General features: G+C 38.3%; 1 protein-coding gene across 1 annotated transcript in view; it reads right to left on the bottom strand.

Moving 5' to 3' along the window:
• Positions 1 to 18,532, bottom strand: part of MYOT (myotilin) — a 40,299-nt gene extending 21,767 nt beyond the window's left edge. Inside the window, 6 exon segments of the mRNA XM_072630350.1 lie at positions 3,803 to 4,202; positions 7,852 to 7,875; positions 12,652 to 12,793; positions 15,789 to 15,851; positions 16,696 to 16,822; positions 18,470 to 18,532. Coding sequence (XP_072486451.1) covers positions 3,803 to 4,202; positions 7,852 to 7,875; positions 12,652 to 12,793; positions 15,789 to 15,851; positions 16,696 to 16,822; positions 18,470 to 18,477 — 764 coding nt within the window. The 5' untranslated portion in view covers positions 18,478 to 18,532.
• Between the last annotated feature and the right edge of the window lie 6,893 nt (positions 18,533 to 25,425).

The raw sequence follows: 25,425 nt of genomic DNA, 5'->3' as shown, positions 1-25,425 counted from the left end.
AAAGTTTTCCAAATGCTTTAGTGACATTTAAGGAATGAGACTTTTACAGATCTTTTTGTGTCCTAGGGCTTATGTGCCTCTTTGTTTTAAAACTGATTTTTGTACCAGGTTTTAATTAGGATGGGGGAGGGGAAGAGCTGAGGATTAAAGAAAGGGGGGAAACAAAATTGTGATGTGGTAAATTTGGAGTTACAGGGCTCAGGCTTGATTCCTAAATGTGCTTCTTATGATCAGTGTAAGCATAGGTAATTATCTTCACGGGGTCTCAGTTTCCTCCTCTGCAAACTGAGAGGATTGGATTAGATGATTATTAAGGCCCCCTTCCTTTATCCAAATCCAAATCCTATCATCCCCGCAAAATGAAACATTGGCCACATGGTTAGGTGGATGATATTGGAGAGTACTGTTTGTGAATGGTTATAGGAGAAAAGGGGGAACCTGGTGGAATGTCCAAAGGCTGGATTTGATATACCAAGGAGAACTTCTCCTTAGGAATTTTTTTTTAGCTCACCTATTATTTCATTGGCATAGGGAGCTCCCAATGAAGAACTTCCCCTACTAATGACACTGTAGCTTAGGTTTGTTCTGGAAGGTTTTGTCAATGAAAAAGTAACTAAGGCAGCTGACCAAAAGAAGAGAGGTGTGGTCTGTAGGGTGCAGTGGCACATTGACCTCTTGCCACCTGTAACAGGGGCTGAGATCTGAGTCTAGATTTGTTTCTTTGCAAGGCTTTTCCTGTGTTCTCTGAGGACATTTGTTTTTTAGGGAACATGAAATACCTGAACTTGGATTTATATGTATATGCATTATTTATATATTTCAAGAAATATATTTCAGCATTATTGGTTTCCTTGGTAATCCTACGTATTGTGTTTTATGCTTTTAAAAGCATTATTATGAGAAAGACTCCATAGGTGTCACTGACTACCAAAAGAGTCTGTGATTAAAAAAAAAACAACAGACTCCAAACATTCAGAACTCTCTTATAATCCAATAACTTTATTTTGCAAAGGAGGACATGAGGCCTAGTGAAGAAAAAAAATCACCTAAGATCACACAGGTGATAAGAAGCACATCCAGGATGTAATCATAATAATAAAATAAATTTTATGATGAGGGCTGGACTGTGACAGCCCATTCATCTTTTACTGGAATTTCTTCCCTAAGCTACTATTTTTTTCTGCTCTTCTCTTTTGATTTTAGAAATGAAAGAGAAAATCTGAATGCTCACAGAAGGTAGACGGATGTTGAGAGGACAGAATCAGACCAGTGGGGTTATCTTTGCTTACTAACTCCCATTTGTAAAAACCTATCTGTTTAGTCTCTCACTGATATGATAGTTTTAATAGAAAATGTAGCAAATAGATAATAAAACACATTTAAAAATGTTAGTATACCCAGTAGTTTATACCAAGATTTTCATACAGTTATAAAAAAATCATAGAATATTATATCTTGAAAATACCTTAGATATTTTTCCCTTTTTCCACATGTGGGCAAACTGAAGCTCCAAAAGAAGGGACTTACCTAAGGCCTTTATATTCAAGAAAATTCTAAGTATGTCATCTGGGCATGTAGCTGTTAGTCACTCGATAAAGGAATAGGTGTACTGCTTTGGGTGTGATTTTAGGGGAACTAAAAAGGGTCCCCCCATATCACTTCACTTTCTCATTGATAATTGAAATTCTATTTTGAATAAAGCTTTCTAGTATACAAATAGAGCTAATTTCTTTCCAGACTTAAAATACAGAAGAACCCTTTTCAGTTTTCACTGAGGTGTATGAATGAGCTCAGAGCCTTTCCAGGTAGTAGGTTTTAACAGGTAATGGAGAGAGAGAGAGAGTATGTGTGTAAGAGAATTGGGGTGCCCTGAGGAGGAGAGAAAAGGGTGGAGAGAGGAAGATGAGTGAGTCAAAGATAAAGAAGCTCTTGAAAATATGTACTGTATATACTTAACAGAGAGTTAGTCTCCTTTCCCTCCCTGGCTACCTCCCACCCCCATTCCTGCTCATTTTAAGACGTAAGAATGGAGCAGAGTCACCCAGGTGCCCCTTTCAGCTCTGGAGTTTGTTTCTGACAGGCAAACCAGGGGATATGAGTGAACTGGGGAAGTGATAGTTTGGGAAAGATGTCAAGGTTGTTTCTGATGACCACGTCCTTAAAAGTTAGGGATCATTACCCCAAACATCTTGGTCTCTTTAATAACAGATTACGGATGCACCATGTATATATTTGCCTAAATCTTTATACCACTGCTTATATGTATTTATATGTTCTTTGTTTATTTGAAAGGTTTTATGTATCTCTACATAAACTGGGCTGTTTGAACCATCTCATTGCTGGTTTGGGGAAAATCTTAGACTCCTAGGGCAGAAAGAGCCTTGGTGAAATCAGGCAAGATGAATTCTGACCATTCCAGAAGAAGAGGTCAGTCTCTACTTTTCTTAGCACCTCATGAAGGAGGCTAGACTTATTCCTTTGATAAAGTACCCACTACCTCACAACAATGGTCTTTCTTCCTGATATTTCACTGAAATTTTTCCTACTGCTCTGTTTCAGGAGTTAAGAGACCTGGGTTTTAGATAGACTTCTGCCATTCTTGTGTTGTGTTGATTTCCCTCTCTAATCCTCAGTTTCCTTCTTTGTAAAATTAAGGGGCTGAAGTTTATGACCTCCAAGGGCCCTTTAGCTCTGAGAACGCTTACTTCTAACAGCTGCTCAGTGTCACTCATCCCCTTTATATACAGTTGTTGGTCTGTTCAATACTTAAAGTGTATATGCTATTTTAAAAATAGTACAGCAAATTTCTTTAAATGTCAGAGTTCAAGCATGAGATGAAACTTGTTCACTCCCCGATTTTACTTTAGGAGTTGGAATTAGAAAGCAGCCATAGTGAGTATTAAAGGATTAGAGATTGAAACTTTGGTCTTTTTTTTTTTTTTTTATGTTCAATGAGTCACACTGTGATTTGTGACTGATGGGCTTGCATTTCTGAAATGCTTGAAGGTTTGTAAAGCACTTCCTTTTTAAGATTTCTGTAAGGTAGTGAGTACAAGTATTGTTATTCCATTTGCCCAATGAAGACACTTAGGCTCAGTGAAGCTAATGACTTGCTTAGGGTCATATAAGTGATAAGCAGAAGAGTTGGAATTTGTGAGGTAGGTGGGAAAGTGTGGGGAATCTTCAAGAATTAGCCCAAAGAGGAGTCGCCTCCCCCAATCTAAACACCCCCTCCCCCCCAGCCCACTCCTCTACCTCTTTCTTTCCTCTCCACCCAGGGAAATGTTTATTTAGTACTTAAGAAAGGGGTAACTGTTTCCTCAGACTACTAAAACACTTCAATGCTTTGCTATGTTGTAGGAAGTCCTTTAGAAGGATTTATAGCTTCACATTTTTAATTTCCACCTTTGTTTTAGTTTTGGGTTTGTAAGTTTTGCTTGTGCTTTTGTTTGATTAATGTAGGCTGGTTTGTAAGATCAGTGGCTGAAATGAAGTCTTTTCATTGCTCTTTAAATGGTAGCACAGACAGGGACGATGAACTTGAGTCATGAAGAAAGTCAGGCTTGTTGTCTAAGAGAATGCCAGCCTCGCTTTTATGCCAAAAAATAAATAAAAAAATAAAGCACACTCAGAATTCTATTTTGGAATCTGAGAATTTCCTGATTGCAACAACAAGTTCCTGTAATAAATCTTTGCTTTAGTGCAGCTCCCAGGTGAGGGATTGTTTTAGGAATCTCAGAAATGGGTTTAGAATTGATCAGTATTTGCCATATTGCAAAGTGTTAGGTCTTTTTGCCCTTACCAATGTGGAGGTAGTTCTGATGAACTGTCATTAAGGAAGGGGATATCTTCCTTGGGAATGGAGCTCTGTTGGTCAGCTGGTAGTTTGGTGTCTATATCTTTTTCTTTTGCAGGGCTTTCTTTGATCCAGGGACAAGAGGCTGGCTTCAGAAAAGCTTGCCTCTTTGGTGAATCCTCAAATTTTTCCATTTCTTCTCCTGAAAAATAATTATTCACTTATTCAGAAAGAGGTGGAGTCATCTCCTCAGCTCTGTGGGCCAGCCCAGCATATAATTTATTACCTGGAGAAACAAAAAGCCATGCACTGGAGGATGTAGCCCCTGCCTCATTTTCTGCAATACACTTAAACTCTCCAGTGTCCTCTGGAAAAGCTTCTGTCATGACCAAGGTGCAAACCTCCTCTGGAATGATAAACAACCTAATCAGCATAAGTGAGAATTCATAGTTTTCCAAATAGAAGAAAAAGAAGAGAAGAAAGCAAAGAAAGTAAGAAAAGAAAAAATAAATTAGAGACAAGCTTTGAGCAAAATAATTGTCTTTAGAGACCAACCAAGCCTGGTTCCACATGGCTCCTTTATCTGCTTCACTGAGATGTACAATAGACTCAACCACTCTTCCTAATGACTTTGTAGTAGTGGGGATTGACTGAGTAAAGGAAAGAAATCACTCCACCCCATTTAAAGTAAGTGATGCCTTAATGAGGCAAGAACATGTCTCAACCAACCAAAGATTTTAGAGTAAATTAAAAAAAAAAAATCCTAGAGTGATGTTGCATAGTGAGTATCTTTGGATTGGTGGAGGAAACTTGGTCTTGCCCCAAAGGTTGATATAGTAAGGCATTTCAAACTCAAGAGATTGGAGCAAGTAAGATCTAGACTAGACCAGCAAAGTCCCTGAGAGGAAGTTGGGGATGGGATGGGGAAAGGGATATTGGTGGAGAAGTGCTTGGCATTGGTCTTGGTCTAATTTTCCTGTCTTCCCCTGACCCTCTTCCTTGACTGGAAGAAGACATTTTGAACTTTGGGGGTCCAGAGGACTTTGGACTTTCCATCTTCTCACTGTGTTGTAGCATTGTATTTTGGGGATATCTGTGGTTGGTAGCACTATCTGTATCAGGAGCTGAGAATAGAATAGTTGAGGTACAAGAAGGAAGAGTCATGGCTCCACAAAGAGCTAATTAAATGAACCGTGCCCAAAGGGAACTTCTTGAACATCCTACAAAGGGGAGAAAGAGACTGCCAGCAATAAGGAGCTATGAATGACCCCTTTGCCACATGTGTTCCTTAAGCTTGAGCCCACTTTACCCTGGACACTGTTTAAGTATTTGTGAGAGTGTCACATGCCTTATTTTTCACTTTTTCTTATAAATAAATATATATTTTATTATATGTAAATTGTTATTTTTAAACATTTATTTAACATCTAGTCTCTCTCCTGCCCATTGAGAAGGCAAGCAGCATGATACCTATTATACATAAATGTCATATACATTTGAAGGGATGTTTTGTAACAACTATTCTTACTATAGCACCTCAGGAAATATCCTTTCTAAAAACTAATGAAATCTGACTGAGTAAATGATAAGCAACCAGCAGTTCCAGTGGGGAGTCCATTGGTGGTAGTTCTTAGCCACAGGATAGACCAGAAAAGACTCTCTCCAAACCTTGAGGGTTGACCCTAGAGACATGACAGGATGGGTAGTGGTCCTGCTCTGAGGCCCTGGCTGGCTAGTGCCAGCAGGGCTTGGGAAGATAACCTCAGAAAATCTCCTAAGAAGTTCTTGAAAGCAACCGATTAGAAACTCATCCTAAGTTAAAATGTGTTATAGTGGAAAGAAACTTAAGATTTTTCATGCAGAAATCCTAGATTTGAGTTCTGACTCTGCTCCCCTGTGATCTTGAGCAAGATCCTTCACTTTTTTGGCCCTCAGTCATTTCATCTATAATATGAAAGAATAAGACTCAGCAGTATTTATAAGATCTCTTCTGGTTCCATCAGTCTTTAATTTTCTAAATGATAACAGTTATTTGATCTATTAGTTTTTCTTTGTCGTTAAAGCAATATCCTAAGGTTCTTTCACATGCATACTAGTCTATTTTATTTTTTCCCTTCAAAGGGATTGACTGAGTAGGCTTAGGGGACTAAAGGCTGATAGGCAGCTTGACTTTTGAGTTAGAACAACCTCTAGAAGCATAGTTAGTATAAGGGAAAAGTTAGTATAAGGGTGAATGCAGACGTAGTCAGTTTCATGCTTATGTAAAAGGATATGCACAGAGCTGTCCTCTTGCTCCCAGATGGCCATGTGTGACTTTGCTTTGGGAATGGGGAACTAATATCCTTATTGTTCACTAAGCAGAGAGAACCACTGGTGCATAGAATAGGATGTTCAGAAGAGAGTGATCCATCCAAGGTTGTCTCTTCTCTTTCTGGCTGCAGATAGTGTCAGGTCTATTTAAGCCTATTTCTGGAGGGGTAAAGGGAAAAGGTGGCTGTCCATGGTGACTACTCCCATGTAGCAGCTAGAATAGGCCCTCATGTAGGCAAGAGCCTGGACCTTGGAGCCCCTGACTGCCTTTTCCTTTTTTGGGTTTGTTTTTCTGAATATAGGTGACCCCAAGATGAATGTGTCCAGTCTTGGTAGTATAAAACTTCTATTTAGCAGTTCAAGCAAATGCTTTTAATTTTGATGTTTTAAGTGCCAACCTTAAAATCTAAAGGACAACAGTAGTTATAAGTTGCTAAGACTTGTTTAAGCATTTAAAAAAAAATTAATTTGTACTTGTGGGACTTGGGTTTGTTTAGTATTTCTTTTATGTGGAGAAGATAAATAACTGTTCCATAGCGTATCTTTCCACTTCTCTCTCAGGGAAGCCCCAGGCATGAATCAAACCTAAACCACGGTAATTTTTCCCTTGGGCCCTGGAGTGGGAGCTTAATGATCCATAGAATGTGAGAATAGGAGTTTGACACTCTTGTTAGACGCCAGCTCCCCTTTGAATGGAACCCAGGCTGGACCATGTACATCCAGAGAATATGGGTTCTTTAATGAACAGGGAGGGTATGCAGTGTTCTAGCCCCTTAGGCCCAGCAGTGGTTATAATTATTATACCAATATGACCTAATATTAGAGAATCAGGAAGGCCTTTCCAACCCCCAAATCCCATCTCAAACAAGCAACAGGGGTGTATTCCCTCCGTCATTCTCAGCCCTCCCCCACCCCCTGCAAAAATCATTCTTCCCAAATGCTGCCCACTGCTTACTGGTGCCTGAAATCCCTGTAACAGAGGAGAGAATGTGACATTCAACAAAATCACGTTTAAAGTAGAAATACCCCCTTGGAAAAGGGAAAGCATTGACTTAAATTCACACCAGACAAATCAGAGAACAGATTTAATGGAAGAGTAGGAGAGAATGCAAGGGCATTGCGTAGGCTAAAGACACACTCTACCATCTACACTTTTGCTTAAGGTTAGCTCTGTGTAGCTCTATGCAAAGTTGGAATTTTTTCAGGGGTACCAAGAATAACTAAGGCAATATACCTCTGTTGTTTGTTTGAGATGGAGAAGTTCAGGGGTGGAGAGGAGTTGCATTTTCTGTTATCTGGCAAAGTCTTTGTGATCCCAAAGATTTTGGTTGTTTTAAATAACAGTCCAACAATCATTCATTTCAGTAAAAGTTTAGTCAAACCAGTTGCTGAATAAAAAATGTAGAAGACTGATTTGACCTCTAAAGTCTCTTCTAGCATTACATCTATGACCACACTGCATTGTTCTTAACATTTTCTGCAAACTCTTACTTTCTCATTACAAATATTCAGATTGGACTGAAGATGGAACAGCTGTAGTTGAAAAGCCAGTGGATTCTAACTTTCCTGATTCACTTCTCTGGCTGATTTTGGTCCTAGCCCATTCCAACCTCAAAAGGGCGATAAAAGTAAGAGTAAAAAGGGATAAGGAAAACCTCAGGCAGCTTTGGTGAACAGAGACCTGTGAGGCTCATTTGAATTTTATTATTATCTGTGGTATCAGGATATTGGGCAACTGTACTTACCCCGAATAGCTGATAAGCAGGCTTCTGAAAGACCAAACAAGAGAAAGGAGTAAGAATTAAAGTGATTATAAATAGTCTTAATTGGAGAGGTGAGTGAGAAACAAATGGGCTGGTGTGGACTCCAAGTGTAGGAATGGAGGGAACAAGAGGAACAGTATGGTGCTTAGGAGTTGAGTTCTTGGTCCTAGTCCCACTCCAGCTGATAATTTATTGGGTAACCTTGGGAAAGTGAGTCTACTTCTCTAGATCTCAGTTTTTCTAATCTGTAAAATAAGAATTAAAAGATCTCTCAGGTCCCTTCCAATTTTAAAATTCTATGAATGATTCATTGCAAATTGTCATTTGGTTGATCCTTTTACCCAAAGGTAATCTTACTGTCCTCTTAAACTCAGAGAACATCATCTTAAGAAAGTATATCTGCTTTGTGCATAGTGAATATATCTGCTGTTTTCTAAATCCACAGATAAAGTGCAAATATTTAGAGTTAATATTAAAATACAAACCTGTTTTTTCCCTTTTGATTCAGTCTCTGAATGATTTTTGGGGAAAAATACAACAATTTATCTAGGAAATCAGGCATACTTTCTTCTGTCTTATCCTCTTTTACTCTGATATACCTGATTCAATTCAGCAAACACTTATCAAATACCTACCAGCGTGCAAAGATGCAAAAATACAAAGATGAAAAAAATATCACAAACTCTGATTTTAAGGAAGTGACTATAATAATCTTTTTCACTTTTTTTAGTGTGTGTATGGTGAAAACATTCTAAGAGATAGATCTATGAAAGCAAACTTGTTTTTTTAATGGTAGTAGTTTCTGATTTTCCTAAGAGGTGGTTTTTTTTTTTTAGTAAGTAGTTTATTTGAATTAGAATTTGAGGAATGAAATGTAAGAATAGAATTCCCTAACCCTAATTGATTTACTATCTCACTCACTACAGGAGCTATTCTGAACCTTTTCAGCCCTTTTTGAGCCTTCCACTATTTACCTTCCCTGGGTGAGGCAGCTAGATGGTGCAGTGGATAGAGTACCAGTCAGGAGTACCTGAGTTCAAATCTCACTTCAGACACTTGACACTCACTAGCTGTGTGACCTTACCTTGGGCAAGTCACTTAACCCCAACTGCCTCATGCTGGGTCATCTCCAGTCATCCTGATGAATATCTGGTCACTGGACCCAGATGGCTCTGGAGGAGAAGTGAGACTGGTGACCTTGCACAGCCCTCCCTCACTCAAAACAAAGTCAAGTGCAGGTCATGTCATCATTTCTCTGATGTCATGGTCTTTGAAAACAAAGAACAAACACAACAGCCTGTAGCATTAAGTACAGTTGATTACCTTATCTTCCTGGAGAATCTCCCCTTGCAATGTCCCCTTTCATGACAATGTTCTCTAAGAGATCTCTTTCTACTTGTCAGACTGTTTCTTCTTAGTCTCCTTTGCAAGTATTTATCCAGGTCACTTCCATTATCCATTGTTGTCCCCCAAGACTTTGTCCTGGACTCTCTTCTCTTCTCCCTCTCCATTTTTTAGTTTGTTGAGCTCATCAGTTCCCATAGGATCAATGATTATTTCTATGAAATTGATTCACAGATCTATATATCCTGCTCTAGTCTCTCCTGTGCTCCAGTCCAACATTATCCATTATTTCTTGGACTTCTTAAACTGGTTATCCTCTAACCATCTCGAACTCATCATGTCTAAAACAGAGCTTATATTCTTCCCCCCAACCCCAATACTTCCTTATTCCCAACTTCCCTATTATCCTTAAAAGTACCACCATTTTCCCAGTCACCCAGACTAGATGTTATCCTTCACTCCTCACTCTCATTCACCACACATATCCAAACTGTTGCTAAGTCCTGTCGTTTCTACCTTCACAACGTCTCTTGTATATCCCCTTCTCTCCATTCATAGCCACCATCTTGGTGCAAGCACTTACCACTTCACAACAGGACTATTGTAATAAACTTCTGATTATTCTGATTAAATTCCCTGCCTAAAGTCTCTCCCCATTGTAGTTCATCCTTTACTCAGCTATTAGGTCTGACCTTGTCACCTTAGCCTCCCATTCAATAAACTTGGATGGTTCTCTGTTAAATTTAAGATCAAATATAAATTCTTCTGTTTGGCTTTTAAAATCCTTCCTAATCTGGCTTTCTACATATCTTTTCAGTCTTCTTAGAACTTCCTTCCCTCTCACACTCTGCTATCTAGGGATACTGCACTTCTTGCTATTTTTAACCTATGACACTCCATCTCATGACTTAGAAACTCATGGCTGTTTTCCATGTCTAGAATGCCCTTCTTCCTCACCTCTATGTTCTGACTTCCCCACCTTCCTTTAAGACTCAGCTTAAATCTCATTTTATGTAGGAGGTCTTTCCCATTCCTCCTCCTTACCCCTTATTCCTGGTAATGCCTTCTCCCTGATACTATCATCCATTTGCACAATCTATATTTTGTCAGTCAATCAACAAACATTTATTAAGTTTTGTTATGTGCCAGACACTATGCTAAGGACTGAGGGTACCAAAAAAAAAAAAGAGGCAAAAGAGTCCCTGTTCCCAGGAATTTCACAATCTAATTGAGGAGGCAACATACAAACTAATATGTACAAAAAAGCTACATACAGGATATATAGAAAATAACTGAGAGATGGAAGGCACTGGAATTAAGAGAGGTTGGGAAAAACTTCCTGTGAAAGATGAGATGTTAGTTGAGACTTTAGGGAAGCCCAGGAAGCCAGTGGGCAGAGATGGGGAGTGTCTTGTCTATGAAATAGCAAGGAGGCTTGTGTCACTGGAGGCAAGGAATAAGTTGTAAAAAACAAAACCTTGGAAAGTAGGAAGGGGCTTGGTTATGAAGGGCTTCAAATGCCAGCAGAGAATTTGTATTTGATCCTGGAGGTGATAGGGAGCCACTGGAATTGTGTGTGTGTGTGTGTGTGTGTGACATGGTTGGATCTTTGGTGGCTTCATGGAGGAGGGATTGGAGTAGGAAGAAATCTGAGGTGGGCAGACCCATCAGCAGGATATTGCTATAGTATGAAGTGATAAGGGACTGTACAAGAGTTGTGGTAGTGTCAGAGGAGAGAGGGGGCATATTTGACATATGTTGCAAAGGTGAAATTAATAGGTCTTGACAACAAATTAGATATAGGGGGTAAGAGATAGTGAGGAATCCAAGAAGACACTTAGGTTGTGAGGTGAGGGACTGGGAAGATGGTATTGCCCTCTATGGTAATAGGAAAGTTTGGAATAGGGGAAGTTTAGGGAGAAAGATAATGAGTTTGGTTGTGGACATGTTGAGTTTAAGATGTCTACTGGACATCTAGTTTGAGATATCTGAAAAGCAATAGGAGATATGAAATCTGCAGAGAGGTTAGGACAGCTCAGGTAGATTTGAGAATCATCAGCATAGAGATGGTAATGAAATCCATCAGTGAAGAAGAATGTAGGGAGAAGTGGGCCAAGAACAGAACCCTATGAGATACCTATAGTTGGAGGATATGATCCGGTTGATGATCCAGCAAAGGAGACTGAGAAGGAGTGGTCTGATAGGTAGAAGGAGTACTCAGAAAAAGTAGTATCCTGAAAAGCTATAGTGAAAAGAGTATGAAGGAGAAGAGGGTAATCATCAGTGTTAATGGCTACAGAATAGTCATGGGGGGTGAAAACTGAGAAAAGGCCTGGATTTGACAATTAAGAGATCATTGGTAACTTTGGAGGAAGCACTTTCAGTGGAATGATGAGGTTGGAAGTTGGAGGGTAAAGGAAGTAAATAAGAAAAGAGTGAGAGGAGAGAAAGTGGCTACACTTATTGTAGACAGTCTTTTCAAGGAATTTAACCACAAAGAAGAGAAGGGATATTGGATGATAGTGGAGAAGAAAGATCAAATGAGAGTTTTTTTGAGGTTAGGGGGAGGAATGAATATGTTTATAGGCAGTAGAGAAGGAGCCAGTAGACACAGAGAGAGATTGAAAATAAGTGATAGAGAGGAAATGACAGAGTGGGCAGTCTATTGGAGGAAACAGGATGGAATGGTATCCCTCAAACAAGTGGAGATCTTAGTCTTGGTAAGGAGCAAGGCTACCTTGTGAGAAAAGGGTAAAGGAGGAGATTATGGCAGATATGAGTGACATGAGTCAAAAAAGAGAGAGTCACTGCAGATGGCTTCAAATGATCTTGTGTTGACTTACTCATTTGCATATTATCTCTGAGATTAGAATTAGAGTACCTTGAGGGCAGGGACCAGTGTTTTGCCATTCTTTTCTTCCCTAATCCTTAGCACAGTGCCAATCATATGTGTGTGTGTGTTTGTCTTTTGTTGCTAAAGAAGACCATGCCATCAGAGAAAATAATGACATGACTTGCACTTGACTTTGTTTTGAGTGAGGGAGGGCTGTGCAGGTCACCAGCCTCATTTCTCCTCCAGAGCCATCTGAATGCAGTGGCCAGATATTCATCAGGATGACTGGAGATGACCCAGGATGAGGTAGTAGGGGTTAAATGACCTGCCCAAGGTCACACAGTTAGTGAGTGTCAAGTGTTTGAGGGGAGATTTGAACTCAGGTCCTCCTGACTCCTGCACTGGTGCTCTATCCACTGCACAACCTAGCTGCCAATCACATAAGTGTTTAATAAATGCTTGTTGATATGGCTGATTATGTCATATATATGTGCTGTTTTAACAAATGAGAGACACAGATTCATGAATTTCATTCTGCTTATATTTGGTTATATTCTCCTTAGAAAAAAATTTTCATAGCAAATAGAAAAAGTTAATCCACATACTTTTCCTAAGAATCCGGAAGTCTTCTGAGTCCACTATTTGCTCTTCACCTTTGTACCAATGAACTTGAACAGCACCTTGGGTCTGGACCCGACACTCAAACACCACAAACTGGCCCTTGGTTGCTGAGATGTCTTGCAGAGGCTGAAGAATGAACACAACTCCATTAAGAGGATAGATTAATAATACTATACCTCATTGCATAGGAAATCTTGGGGGTACCTGGACATTTTATTTTTTCTGGATCTGTGATTTCATCCAGTTGGGTAGCTCTTTGAATAGAAATTGCCTTAATCAATGTTGATTGATAACTCTGCCAAGACTTAGATTCTTAAAGCATTGTCTAGGCTCCTAGGAGGTTGGATGACTTGCTCAGAGGAAGGACTTGAACTCAGTCCTCCTAACTCCAAGGTTGGACCTTAATTCACTTTGCAACACTGCTTCTCATCTGAACCTACCTTCTCAAAATTACTGTTACCAACTTATTGATATTTAAGGAAAGTTGGTATATTATTCTAGACTTTGTAATCATGAGACTGTTTTTTCTTACAGCAAATCTACAGTCATTATTTATCAGCCTAATAGTTGCTTCTCACCGTTTAAACCTAGGTTAGTTGAAAATTTACATTAATGTTTTAAAAAATTTATTGGGTTTTTGAGTATAGTTTTCTGCCTTTTGGGTATGGAGGTAGGGGCTCGTATAATAGGAATAGTAATGATAGTATAGTAGTATAATGGGAAGAGCACTGAATTAGAAAGGAATCAAGAGCCCTGGGGGTCTGGCCCAGGCATTTGAGTATTGCTATATGTTGTTGTTCAAGTCATTTCAGCCATGTCTGACTCTGTGACTTCATTTGGAATTTTCTTGGCAAAGGTACTGGAGTGGTTTGCCATTTCCTTCTCCAGCTCATTTTACAGATGGAACAAACAGGGTTAAGTGACTTGTCCAGGGTCATACAGCTAGTAAGTGTCTGAGGTAGGATTTGAGCTCAGGTCTTCCTGCTCCAGACCTAGCAGTTTATTCATAGCATGTGTCACCTAGCTATGTGCTCTTGGACAAATTATATTCTACAATCCTAGAATCTCAATTTCCTTACTTGTAAAATGGCAAATAATAACTGCTCTTTCCAAATGAATGTTGTTAGAATCAAATGAAATAATAAATATGGAAGCATTTTGAAACGTATAAGGATTACACAGATGTATATATATATATATGTAAATATGTATATAATAATAATTCTTATTATATTAGCTAGCAATTATATAGTATTTTAAGGTTTGCAAAGTACTTTACAAATATTGTCTCATTTTATCCTCATTACAACATTGGGAGGTAGGTGCTATCACTATCTCCATTTAGTAATAGGGAAACTGAGTCATAGTAAGGTTAAGTGGCTTTCCCAGGGTCATGAGCTACTAAATGTCTGAGGCCGAATTTGAACTCAGGACTTCCTGATTCTAGTTTCAATGCTTTATTCATTGGGCTACCTACCTATAAACTTGAAGCGAATTCATGAAAAAATAACATTTGATGATTACTTTTCCTTTAACTTTAATCCTACTTTTGTCTTTGTCACAAGACTTCTACTAAAACCAGAAACTGGCCCTTAAGTCAGAGGGAAAATCTACCTGAGTCCCCCCCCCTTTATTATTAGAGACTTAAGAGAGAGGCAAACAGGGTGTCATAGAGAGACCTGACCTCGAATCTGGGTTTTACTTCTAGTGACCTGTGTGACTATGGATAAGTCCCTTCACTTTTCAGATCCTCAACTTCCTCATTTATAAAATGAGGATATAATCTTTGTACCAAAATTTGTAAAACCTTTCTTCCACAGAAATAATTTTGAAGTGATTCAGAAATGTGAACTATTACTGAGAGCTGTCCTATTTTACTGTAAAATTATATTATCATAGATTTAGGGCTGGAAGGGACCTTAGAGGTAATTGAATTTGCTATCATTTTACAGATGAAGAAACTGAGACCCAGATACATCAAAGGTACAGAGGAAGTAAATGACACAACTGGGATTGAACCTAGGTCTCAGAATCCAAATCAAGCCCTCTTTCTACTGTCCCCAGATCTATGACATGAGGGAGATTCAGAAGAAAGAGGGAAATTTGTGGGAAATAGTTGAACTTCCTCTTCTGACAGTGTATGTTATTCGATGAACTTCCTGAGGGTCTATTTGAAGTTGACCTTCCCAAGTACTCTTGCCTGGACTAGGTGCAAGAGTACTAGGTTCCCTGGTCTTCCTATCTTACCAGTGGTGAGAACTTGTAGGATTTTTGACTGTCAGAATTGGATGGGACTTTAGAGATTATCTAGTAGATGGGAAGGGATGTGCCCAAAATCACATAGCTCAGAGATGGCAGAGCTGGCATTCGAACCTAGGTTTTCTGATTTCTAATCCAGTATTCTTTCCATTTTCCTGAAATGCTTGCTTCATTTATTCTCTTGTACTTCTAGTAGAATGTCCTACTTGGACTTTGTTCCTGAGATCTGGTTCTGCATCAGGGTGAGATGGAGAAGGGGAGTCTAGAAGCATGGGGAAGGCTGCAGGTCCCGTCTATTTGATACTGCTGGATGTTCAGATCCTACCCATGTCTACTCCACAATTCCTTAATTCTGCCTCCTATCTCCAGTATGGAGAATTCTGTGAATGCTGGTTTCTGACTGATTCAAACTGATAACAAATCCTACTTTGTCTAATGACCAGAAAGGTCATCACCAGAAGGGAATCTTTTGATGGTCAAGGTACTCTTACTATTCTTTGGGGTTAGGCTATGTTTAGGTGGGATGCATTCTACCTGGCCAATGGGGAAAATAAATATGTCTCTGGTCACTGAAATGTTGTCATGGAGCAAGAATCAAGAGAACCCAGTCCGAACCACTAGCTTGTGTTGTCTCGGGTTGGTCACTTACCCTCTTTGACTCAGCTTTTCTATCTATGAAATGCAGGGATTAAACTATTTTCAATTGAATAAACTCATGTTAAGTATCTACTATGAGTAAGACCTTATGATACATGTTAGATATCTTTTAGGGTTCTTTGCAGCTCCCATTTCCTCCTTTTAGGTCCCCATTTCTTGATTTGTATAGGACCCTAAGCTTGGCTATGTTGTATTGATAAACTACCTTGGTAAAGATCGGGGGTGCTCCACAGGTAGATCCAGATAAGCTGCTGCAGGGGCTTGGAATCTGTTTCAGAGAACAAGAGGATACACAATATGGTCATTCACTATGCTAAAGCCCAGGTAGATGTTGACCACTCACTGGGTCAATTTCATCATATCTCTTTGTCCCCATCACTAAGAGTGTTTTCACCACCTGTACCTTCTGAAAAGACTGGTGCTTCTTTAAAGCTCAGTGCTATTTGTAAGAGCAAAAGGAATTGAGTAGGACTGGTTAGATAGGTAGGAGGAGAACCCCAGGAGAACATTGTTATGAAAATCTAGAGAGAAGAGAGTGTCTGGGAGGATCATGTGATCAAAAATGTCACAGGCCACAGAGAGATCAAGAAGGATGAGGAATGAGAAAAGGCCATTTGGACGTAAAGATTTGACAATTAAGAGATTGTTAGTGACTTCAGAGAGAGCAATTTTGGTTGAATGATAAAACTGGAAACCAGATGCCAGAAAGTGTAGAAATTCTGTTATGAATCCTCCTCCCCACCCTTTCCTCATTTATCCCCCACTTCTACCAGCTGAGATGGTGAAATATAATATTCTCTGTCTCTAAATCCCTGTACATTTGTTCATGTTAGATCTCTTAGGTTTTAAATAAGACTTTATTGCCTTTTTCTTTTCAAATGAAGGGGAATTCCATTCCTGGATAGTTGGCATAGTCTGTCTGGGAATCTAGCTCTTGGAAATAGTGACAAATGGCCGAGTTGACCTGGACAGTGCTCTCAAATTAATTCTGTTTACCATCACTCTCTTTTTTTTTTTTTTGAAAGCACAGCTGAGAAGCATTCCTTCCTCACACTTTTCAAGAAAATGGCTTTTCTATTATAATCTTATACAAGGTATAAAATCCGACCTACCCTCTGGAGGTCCATAGACAATGGCTGAACTAAGGTAGAGAAACTGGGACGGGCCACATAGCCATTGGAATCTTCATGAACTGGGGAACTGATGGTGAGAGAAACACTAGTGGTTTTCCTTTTTGTTCTGTAAGGGAAATAAAATAGACACAACCCAGTCAAATCACAGGTTTGGTGTAGACTTTTAATGGTACTCCTTGCTTTATGTGTTCCTTAAGAGTTGTATATTAAGTGAATTTTTGTAAATGGAATCTTATTTTTCCATTGATTTGCACAAGAATTCCAAAGATACTTTAATCTTTATTTCTGACTGATTTTTAATGGACAGTGGTTCTTAACATTTCACTTCAGCTTTCTCTGTCCTTTAGACTATGTCAGCTGCAACTTGTGGTCCAGAACCACAACTTTGGTTTTATATATACAAAATTCAACCTTGGGAAGCTTCTCAAACATGACTTCTCTCTTATGATCCAATATGGCTTTCTCTTGGGAATATCAGAGTTTGGCTCCACTCCCTTTATTTCTTTCCTCCCTTCCTGACTTTCTCATGGGAATATGAGAATATAGTTCATCTAGTTTTCTACAAGTAAAATGGTCTGCAAATTTGATGCAAAAACTCAGGTTAACAATACATTGAATATAGGATAGAACACAACAGATCAATATTTTAGCCCATAAATAGTTCAAACAATTTTCCTTTAATTTCTAGCAGAGTAGATAATCAGTAGATTCCTTTTTCTCTAAAAATAAAAATTGTTTTTATTTTGAACTTATAACCAAATAAAATGAGCGTTTCCATATACAAAGTAGAACAGAAAAAGAGGTTTGCACTTGACGCTGTGAATCTCTGTTATATATAGCTTACGTTTGCTTTTACATCTATAAAATATTCAATGTAAAGCTTTCAAAGATAGCTTACTTATCTGTGTTTCCTTCCTGACCTTCCTTCTGTTCTTTACTGTGAATTCTTAAATATGGAGTAGACTCTTTTTCTCATGGTAAACTTCATTTCTCCAAAGTACATGGAGTATTCTAGACCTATAGTATTACTCTTTGGATGGATTCCTTTCCTTCCACCAAAGGGGAGGGGTCATTAGAGAGTTGATATTTTTTTGGAATACCTCATTAGCTCCCTAGAAGGAAATGAGTCAACTTCCTAAAAAATGCTTTTGCTTGATAGGATGGGGGTGCTCAACTATAAGATATGAACCTAGGTTGGGATAGGTCCCTAGGAGGTGGGGTTCACTGGGAAAGGATTCAGCTTTCTTAGTGACCTCAAGTCCTTTCTTTCCTTTTTGGAAGAGGGCCTTATCTCTGGGTAAGGTGAAGGGCCCCCCCCGCCCCTCTCCCCAGTAAGTCTGTTTATCATCCCTCCTTATACCCCATTGAGTTTTGCAGTTTTCTGCTTGGATTCATTCTGTATTTTATTAGCCAGAATGAAGGGCTCATATATCTTTTCTGTAGAGATTTAGAAATGAGCTACATACTGGTATTCCCAGAGAGATTGCCCATATGAGAACACAAACCAGAAATAGTCTTTGTAAGAAGCTCTCAAGATTGAATGTGGTACTTATAAACCCAGAGATGAGGTTCTCGGTCACAGTTACATAAGTAATTAGTGATTTTTGATCAAACACAAATCAACTCGAGTCTCTCTTGTAAAGCAAACAATTACCTTCAGATTGCTTGAGTAAATTTGGAGTGTTTGGAAGGCTTACTATTCTGCACTATTAAATGACAAACATACACACCCCTGGACTATCCCTGTACTTACTCTGACATTTTTATGGAACATTCCAGGCACACGCCCCCAGAGAGAATGTCCCTTGGCCTCCCTAGGTACCTATAGGGAACAGAAAGAAGGAGATTATGTTGAAGTCTCACTTTCTTGCCATGGTAATAACAATCTATTCAGTTAATACAAAGGGGTAGGTAGTCCTCAGGTGTATTAAAGTGGTAAAGCACTAGAGAAAATTTATCAACCAAAAGCACTCTCTTATTCACTGTTAATGATAAAAATGCTGATGATAATAACATCCCTCACAATCTTCCACATTTGTAGAGGGCTTTACAATTTCTGAAAGCTTTTGCATAGATTATTCTTTTCCTCACAATAACCCTATGGAGGAACATTTTCAGAAAAAGAAAACAAGGACCAGAAAGATAAAGTGGCTCAACCAAAGTTACATATAGAATTTCTGTATTTCTGTTTACTACATGGTTATTATTTTCTTGTTACTTAAGCTCAAAACGCTGGTCATTTTTTATTTTTTCCTTACCCCCAAATATCCATTCAGTGATCAAGTCCTATCAAATCTGCTTCTAAGATATATCTTCTGCATCCATTCTCTACTTCCCACTCCCCCTTCTATTCCCCTTTTTCAGACCTTTATTACCCCTGTCTGAGACAGTTTGAACAGATTTCTAACTAGTTTGTTCCTTCTTCTATCACACCACATTGTATAGCATGCTCAACACTAAAGCTAAAGTAAACCATCTATTGCACAAGCTTGTTCACTCTTCTCCTTAAAAACCTTTTAATGACTCCCCATTGAGGAAGGGAAGGGAGGAGGGGATATACATTTATTAAGTACTTGCTATATGCCAGGCACAAATATTATTTTATTTGGTCCTGTCAAGAACACTACAAGGTTAAGTGCTATCGTTATCCCCATTTTGCAGTTGAAAAAACTGAGGCAAACAAGGGTTAAATGACACATGCTGAATCGCTCAAGCTAGATTTGAGCCTAGGTCTTCCTGACTCTGTACCACCTCCTTGCAGTGCTTCTGACCTCAGAGCCCCTCTGCAATGTCTCCAAACTACTTTTCAGTTATCACAAACTTTCCCCCTTAATGCATTAGATGATGCAGCCAAAATGGGTTACTTATTGTTCCCTATTCATATCCTTCATATATTTGCATAGACTAGTTTCCTGCTTGGAATAGTCTTGTTCTACATTGTCACCTGTCAGAATCCTTCTTTCTCCTTGAAATCTCAATTTGTATGCTCTCTCCTCCATGCAGCTCTCTCTGATCCTCCTAGCTAAGACTGATCCCTCCTGTTTCTAATTTCACATGCCACTCTGCACTGTGATGTGCTAATTCTAATTATTATTGCTGATATTTGTGTATACTGAAGACCTATGTGACTGGAAAAAGGTGGTCCACTCTCACATCCTAAGTGAGGGATGGTAGATGGATAGATAGCTCAAGAATACCACTCCTCTTAATACTATTACTCCTCTTAATTTGGATGGACACATTTTCACCTGTAGTTTCCTGCCAATTACAGGGAATACAGTGGACTTTGAATTGTTAGAATACTGAATTCTCCTTATTTGGGTTTTTTGTGTGACCAAGAATAATATTTTGACTTGTGCCCTGAGAATTTTAGTCATTGGTTCTGAAGAACTGTTTTCTCTCAAGCTTAAAAAAGTTCACTATCTTGGAGGTAACTACTCTCTTGGGCAAAAGAAAACTGGTTAATTTTGGTTTTAGAGAAATGAGATCTCTCCTGTTCATATGGTTCCTAGTAGAGGAAATGTTTTGGAGCTTTTCAAATGTGAAAATTTATTATTGTGATTCTTTAATGTATCTCTCTCTGCCCTACCCCCATATCTTAGAAATGCTTAGATAGCTAAAAAGTTTAAAATTGAAAAAGCTACATATTGAAATGACTTTTATACATGAAAACTTGAGCATATCTCACAATTACAAGGTAGTTGGAAAAGTGAGTATATCTAGTATATCTAGTTTTGAAGTTTACTGAAAAGTCTGTTAAGTAGACATGTACTTCTACTCTTTGTCCTTCTGAAGACTCAGAAGGGTCTTGGGAAGCAAAAATGATGGCTGATTTTATTAAGAAGAAATTGTGCAGAGATAGATGTAAAGTCCTACACTTTACTTAAAAAATCAACTTCACAAGCACAATGTGGGAATAGGAGTGGATTGGCAATTGTTACGTGAAGACAACATCTAGGAGCTTAAGTGGATTGCAAGTTCAATACGATTCAGCAATGTGATGTGGAAGTAAAAACACTGACATCATCTTAGTCTGCACGAACAGAAGCATGTTGTGGTTCATCCTTCATTTTTTTGTAATTTAAAAAAATTTTACACTTAAATATAAAACGAGAAAAGAAAAAAGTACCACAATATAAAACAATAAATTTTGACTTCAAGAAAGTTTTTCTTTGCTTCCTTGCTGGTTTACTTTGTTCTCTGCTGTGCCCTTTTTTCTTTATTTCCCCTCCCCCACCATGAAGGCTACAATTAAGCATGAATATACATACATACACACACACATACATGTGTATACATAGATATCTACAAACATGGACATATATACACTCATTCACATATCTGTAAGGCTATACTATGCTTATTTTCTCCTATCATCTGTTTCTCTGAAACATCTTCCTAAGTCCAAGTCTTTGCATGTTTTTATAAATCAAGCAGCTCATCATTTCTTACACCACAGTAATATTCTTTTTTGGATTCAAACAGCATCTTCCTTCATAGGATCTTTGAGGTTAATTTGGGTATTTATAATAGTCAGAGTGACTTGGTTGCTCAAAGTTGTTCTTAGAATAATACACCATGAAGTAATCCTACCAAACTTCTTTAATGTAATAAATATGATACTGATGCCTGAACCAGGAAAAGTAAAAACAGAGAAAGAAAATTATAGACCAATTTTATTAATGATTATTATTCATTAATTCATTAATAAATATGCATGCAAAAATACTACATAAAATACTAGCTAAAAGATTGCAACAACACATTGCAAAGATTACACATTATGACCAAGCAGTATCCATACCAAGAAGGCAGGGATGGTTTAACACAAGGAAAACGATTAACATAATTAATTATATCAGTAATAAAAGTAACAAAAACCATATGATAATATCAGTAGATGCAGAAAAGCATTTGATAAAGTACAACATTTCTATTACAAACGTTTGAAAGTATAGGCATAAATGAACTTTTCCTTAAACTGATAAGAAGCACTTATCTAAAAGCATTAGCAAGCATTAATTGTAATGGGGAAAAACTAGAAGCCTTCTTAGTAAGATCGGGCATGAAACAAGGATGTCTGCTGCCACCAATATTATTCAATAGCTTATTGGAAATTCTAGCAATAGCAATAAGAGAAGAAAAAGAAATAGAAGGAATCAGAATAAGGAAGAAAGTAATAAAACTATCTCTTTTTGCAAATTATATAACAATATACTTGGAAAATCCTAAAGACTCAACTAAAAAGTTAATTGAAATAATAATTTCAGCAAAATAGCAGGATGTAAAATAAACCCACATAAATTATCCGCATTCCTATATTTTACCGACAGGATCCTGCAGGAAGAGACAGCTAGAGACACCCCATTTAAAATAACTCTAGGCAGTAAAACTACCTTGGAATACACCTACCAAAACAAACCCAGGATCTATAGGAACAAAAGCATAAAAATCTTTTATACCCAAATGAAATCAGATTTAAATGAATGGAGAAATATTTATTCATGGGCAGGCAGGGCCAATATAATAAAAAATGACTATTTTACCAAAACTTATATATTATTCAATGCCATCCCAATTAAATTAACAACAATTATTTTACAGAGCTAGAAAAAATAATAACAAAACACAAAGTTTTTAGGGTGTCTTTTCTATCCCCTTCCTCCCACCAGGAGGTAAGAAGTGTGGTCCTTAAAAAGGCTACTCAGACACCCAAGGCACTACAAATCTCACTGCTGCTTTGGTCCAGTGAGAAGACAACCCAGTGCCCTGGGCTGCCTGTGTACAGGGTTGTGGCTAAAGCTCCCAGTGTATCCACACCTGCTGCTTTGTCACTGGCTCATTGCCACAGAACTTCAAGATGGGTAAAGTAGTGAATTGTAGTATAATAAAGTAGTGAATTTGAGTTAAGTGAGGCAGAGTTGAGCAGAATTATCAGTCTCACTTTCTCTTCCAGAATCATTGGTATCCAGTGGCACGACAGAAGTCAAGACACCTGGCAATGGCCCAGGATGCAGTGGATGTCCTTAGTGTCTTCTTTGTCTGACCAAGCCCTGAGCATTCTACAGCTTCTGCTTTAGCAACAAAATTGTTCTTATCCATTAATTCTGCTGGGAGAAATCTTTGTATATTTGAGTAGGCATTCCCTAACTCACTGACTGGTTTGAGGGCCATTGGCTACCCTCCAACTGTTTTGGTCTTTCTGCTGAGACAATTTTTCTGGGGTGGCTGCTGTAAATATTACAACTTTTTGGAGCCATAGGTGAGAACTAGGTGACAGGTGGACACCAAAGGTGAATGAGTAACCCTGAAAAGAGTTTGGCAAGCCCTCTTAGCAGAGGTCCTAGTTTTCCCTGAACACCTCATAGACTCCAAGAGAGATATAGTGCCCAGAATAAGGAATGTATTCTGCTCTGGAAGAGATCACATCATTTCTCAGTACTACAACCTAGGAAGACAACTAAGAAAATGGATTGTTTACAGAGGAAGGTGATCAATATAATGAAATTTTTCATGACTGTGGTATAGGTGGGTCAGGTGAGGGAACTGGGGATATTTAATTTGAAGGAAGGAAAATTTAGAGGGGCATGATAACTATCAAGTACTTGCAAAACTATCATGTGGAAGAAGTATCAGATCATTCTACTTTGCCACCAAGAGTAGAATTAGAAACCATGGATAGAAAGTTCAGGTAGGCAAATTTAGTCTGTGTAAAGAAAAACAATGGAAGCTATCCTGAAATGGAGTTGGATGCCTTGGAAATTAGTGGGTTCTCCCTCATTAGTGGTCTTAAAATAAAGGTCAGATGACTATTTGTTGAGATTGGTGTAGAGGGGATTTCTATTCAAATATGGATGGTTCTTACAGTCTCTGAGTCCCTTCCAACTCTGAGATTGTGTGATTCTGAATGTGGTTGAGGATTTAATCCTCCTAAAATAGCTTTTGAACTAGAAATGCTTTAGGCTATAATTTTTGAACATTTTTAGCAACTAACATTTCCACTTCATTTTCCAACTCAGGTGCTGACTGAATTTTATTTTTCACTTAGAGGAGTCAAGGTTGTAATGATGTAGCTACCCAGATAAATAATTTTGAAGCTCAGTGTTCTAAAAGTAGTTTGGAATGCTAAAGAAACGAACACAATTCTCATATTTCACTTACTGCAGATGGTTCAATTTTTTTTTTTTTTAATACCATTGGTGTCAAACTCAAGTAGAAACTCCCTGTGGGGCTACATGTTGAATTAGAAGACAACAAATTAACATTATTTTTTGCATTGCATTTTGATTTATTTTGTTAACTATTCTTCAGTTACATTTTTAATCTGGTTGGAGCTACACTTGGGAGTTTTGAGGGACAGGGGTTTGATACCTCTGGCTTATACTATGGTTCTAGTAGTACTTAGTGATTCCTGAGCTGTTATGAAACCAGACTTAAGAATTTAAGGGTTATACATATATAAATGTATGTACTCAAAGAGACATAAATAAATGCATGTCATTGTGTAAATTTTAAATATGTCTTGATCTTGTGTAATGTTAATGTAAGTTTAATGTTGAGTAGGGGGGAAGAGTTAAAGATCTTCCTGCCCATTAATAGACCTCAGATATTTTTTGTTAATTTCTAATGAGGCACTGAGTCACCAGGGATCATGTCCTCCAGCTCTGAAAAGAGTGTATATACTCCGAGGTGAGGTTTTGCTTTGAAAACCCAGATGTTGGTGCTTTTTCCTCTGATAATGATGTATGTATTGTCTATGGCCAGACAGTTGGAAGCACTTTCTGTTGGTAATTTCTGCTTGTATTTTCTCTGAAGTTCAGGGTGCTGACTTTTTCCCCTAAACTAAGTGAGTGATAGATGTACTTGATTAAAGTAGATTGTTGATCCCTCAAAAGTTGCTTTCCTTTTAGAGAAGCAGATCTAAGGACCTATGTAGCAGGTCCTCCTATGTATGTGGGGGTCCTTGTTGATACACTTTGCTACCAAGAAGACTTAGAATATTGTGTCTACATAATATATCTTTCTGAGCTAATTTAAGGGCAAGAACAGAGAATATTTTCTCTAAAAATGTGAAGCGCATGGCAATAACTTTATTAATAAGAATCACAGAATCACAGAATTTTAGAGTAGGAAGAGATCTTAGAGGCTATCTAGTCCAATCTGTACCTGAAAAAGAATTCCTTCAAACACACCTTAATAGGTCACCCAACCTTTGCTTACAGACTTCTAGAGAGAGAGGAATCCCCCATTTTTTTGAGGGAATTCTTTCCATTTTTGGATAACTTTAATTTTAAAGAAGTTTTTCCTTATATCAAGCCTAAATCTGCCACCTTACAACTTCTAATTATTGGTCCTTCTTCCGCTTTCTGGGTTCAAGCAGAACAAACCTAAACCCTTAACCAAGTCTTCAGGTATTTGGACAAAGTAGTTATGTCTTGCACAGTCTTGTCACATAGGTTGAATGTCCTTCAGATGTGAAAGATCTCAACATCACATGAGTCACTAGACCCTGCCTAATGGCCTGACATGTCTCCATATTGTATATCTACTGGAGCTAAGTATGACTGTATCTCTGTTGAATATCCTTTCCAGGTCGGGGTTAAGTAAACTTTCTCTTGGTAACTCTTAAATTACTTTTGAGTTCCTCATTACATCCTAAACATTTAAGGTGATGGAACAAGGTACAGGCCCTGCCTGAGTCAGCTGCTT

Source organism: Notamacropus eugenii, chromosome 1 (genome assembly GCF_028372415.1).
Source record: "Notamacropus eugenii isolate mMacEug1 chromosome 1, mMacEug1.pri_v2, whole genome shotgun sequence".
NCBI lineage: Eukaryota > Metazoa > Chordata > Mammalia > Diprotodontia > Macropodidae > Notamacropus > Notamacropus eugenii.
Note: the sequence above shows the minus strand (reverse complement) of the source record. Positions and strands in the feature narration are given on the sequence as shown.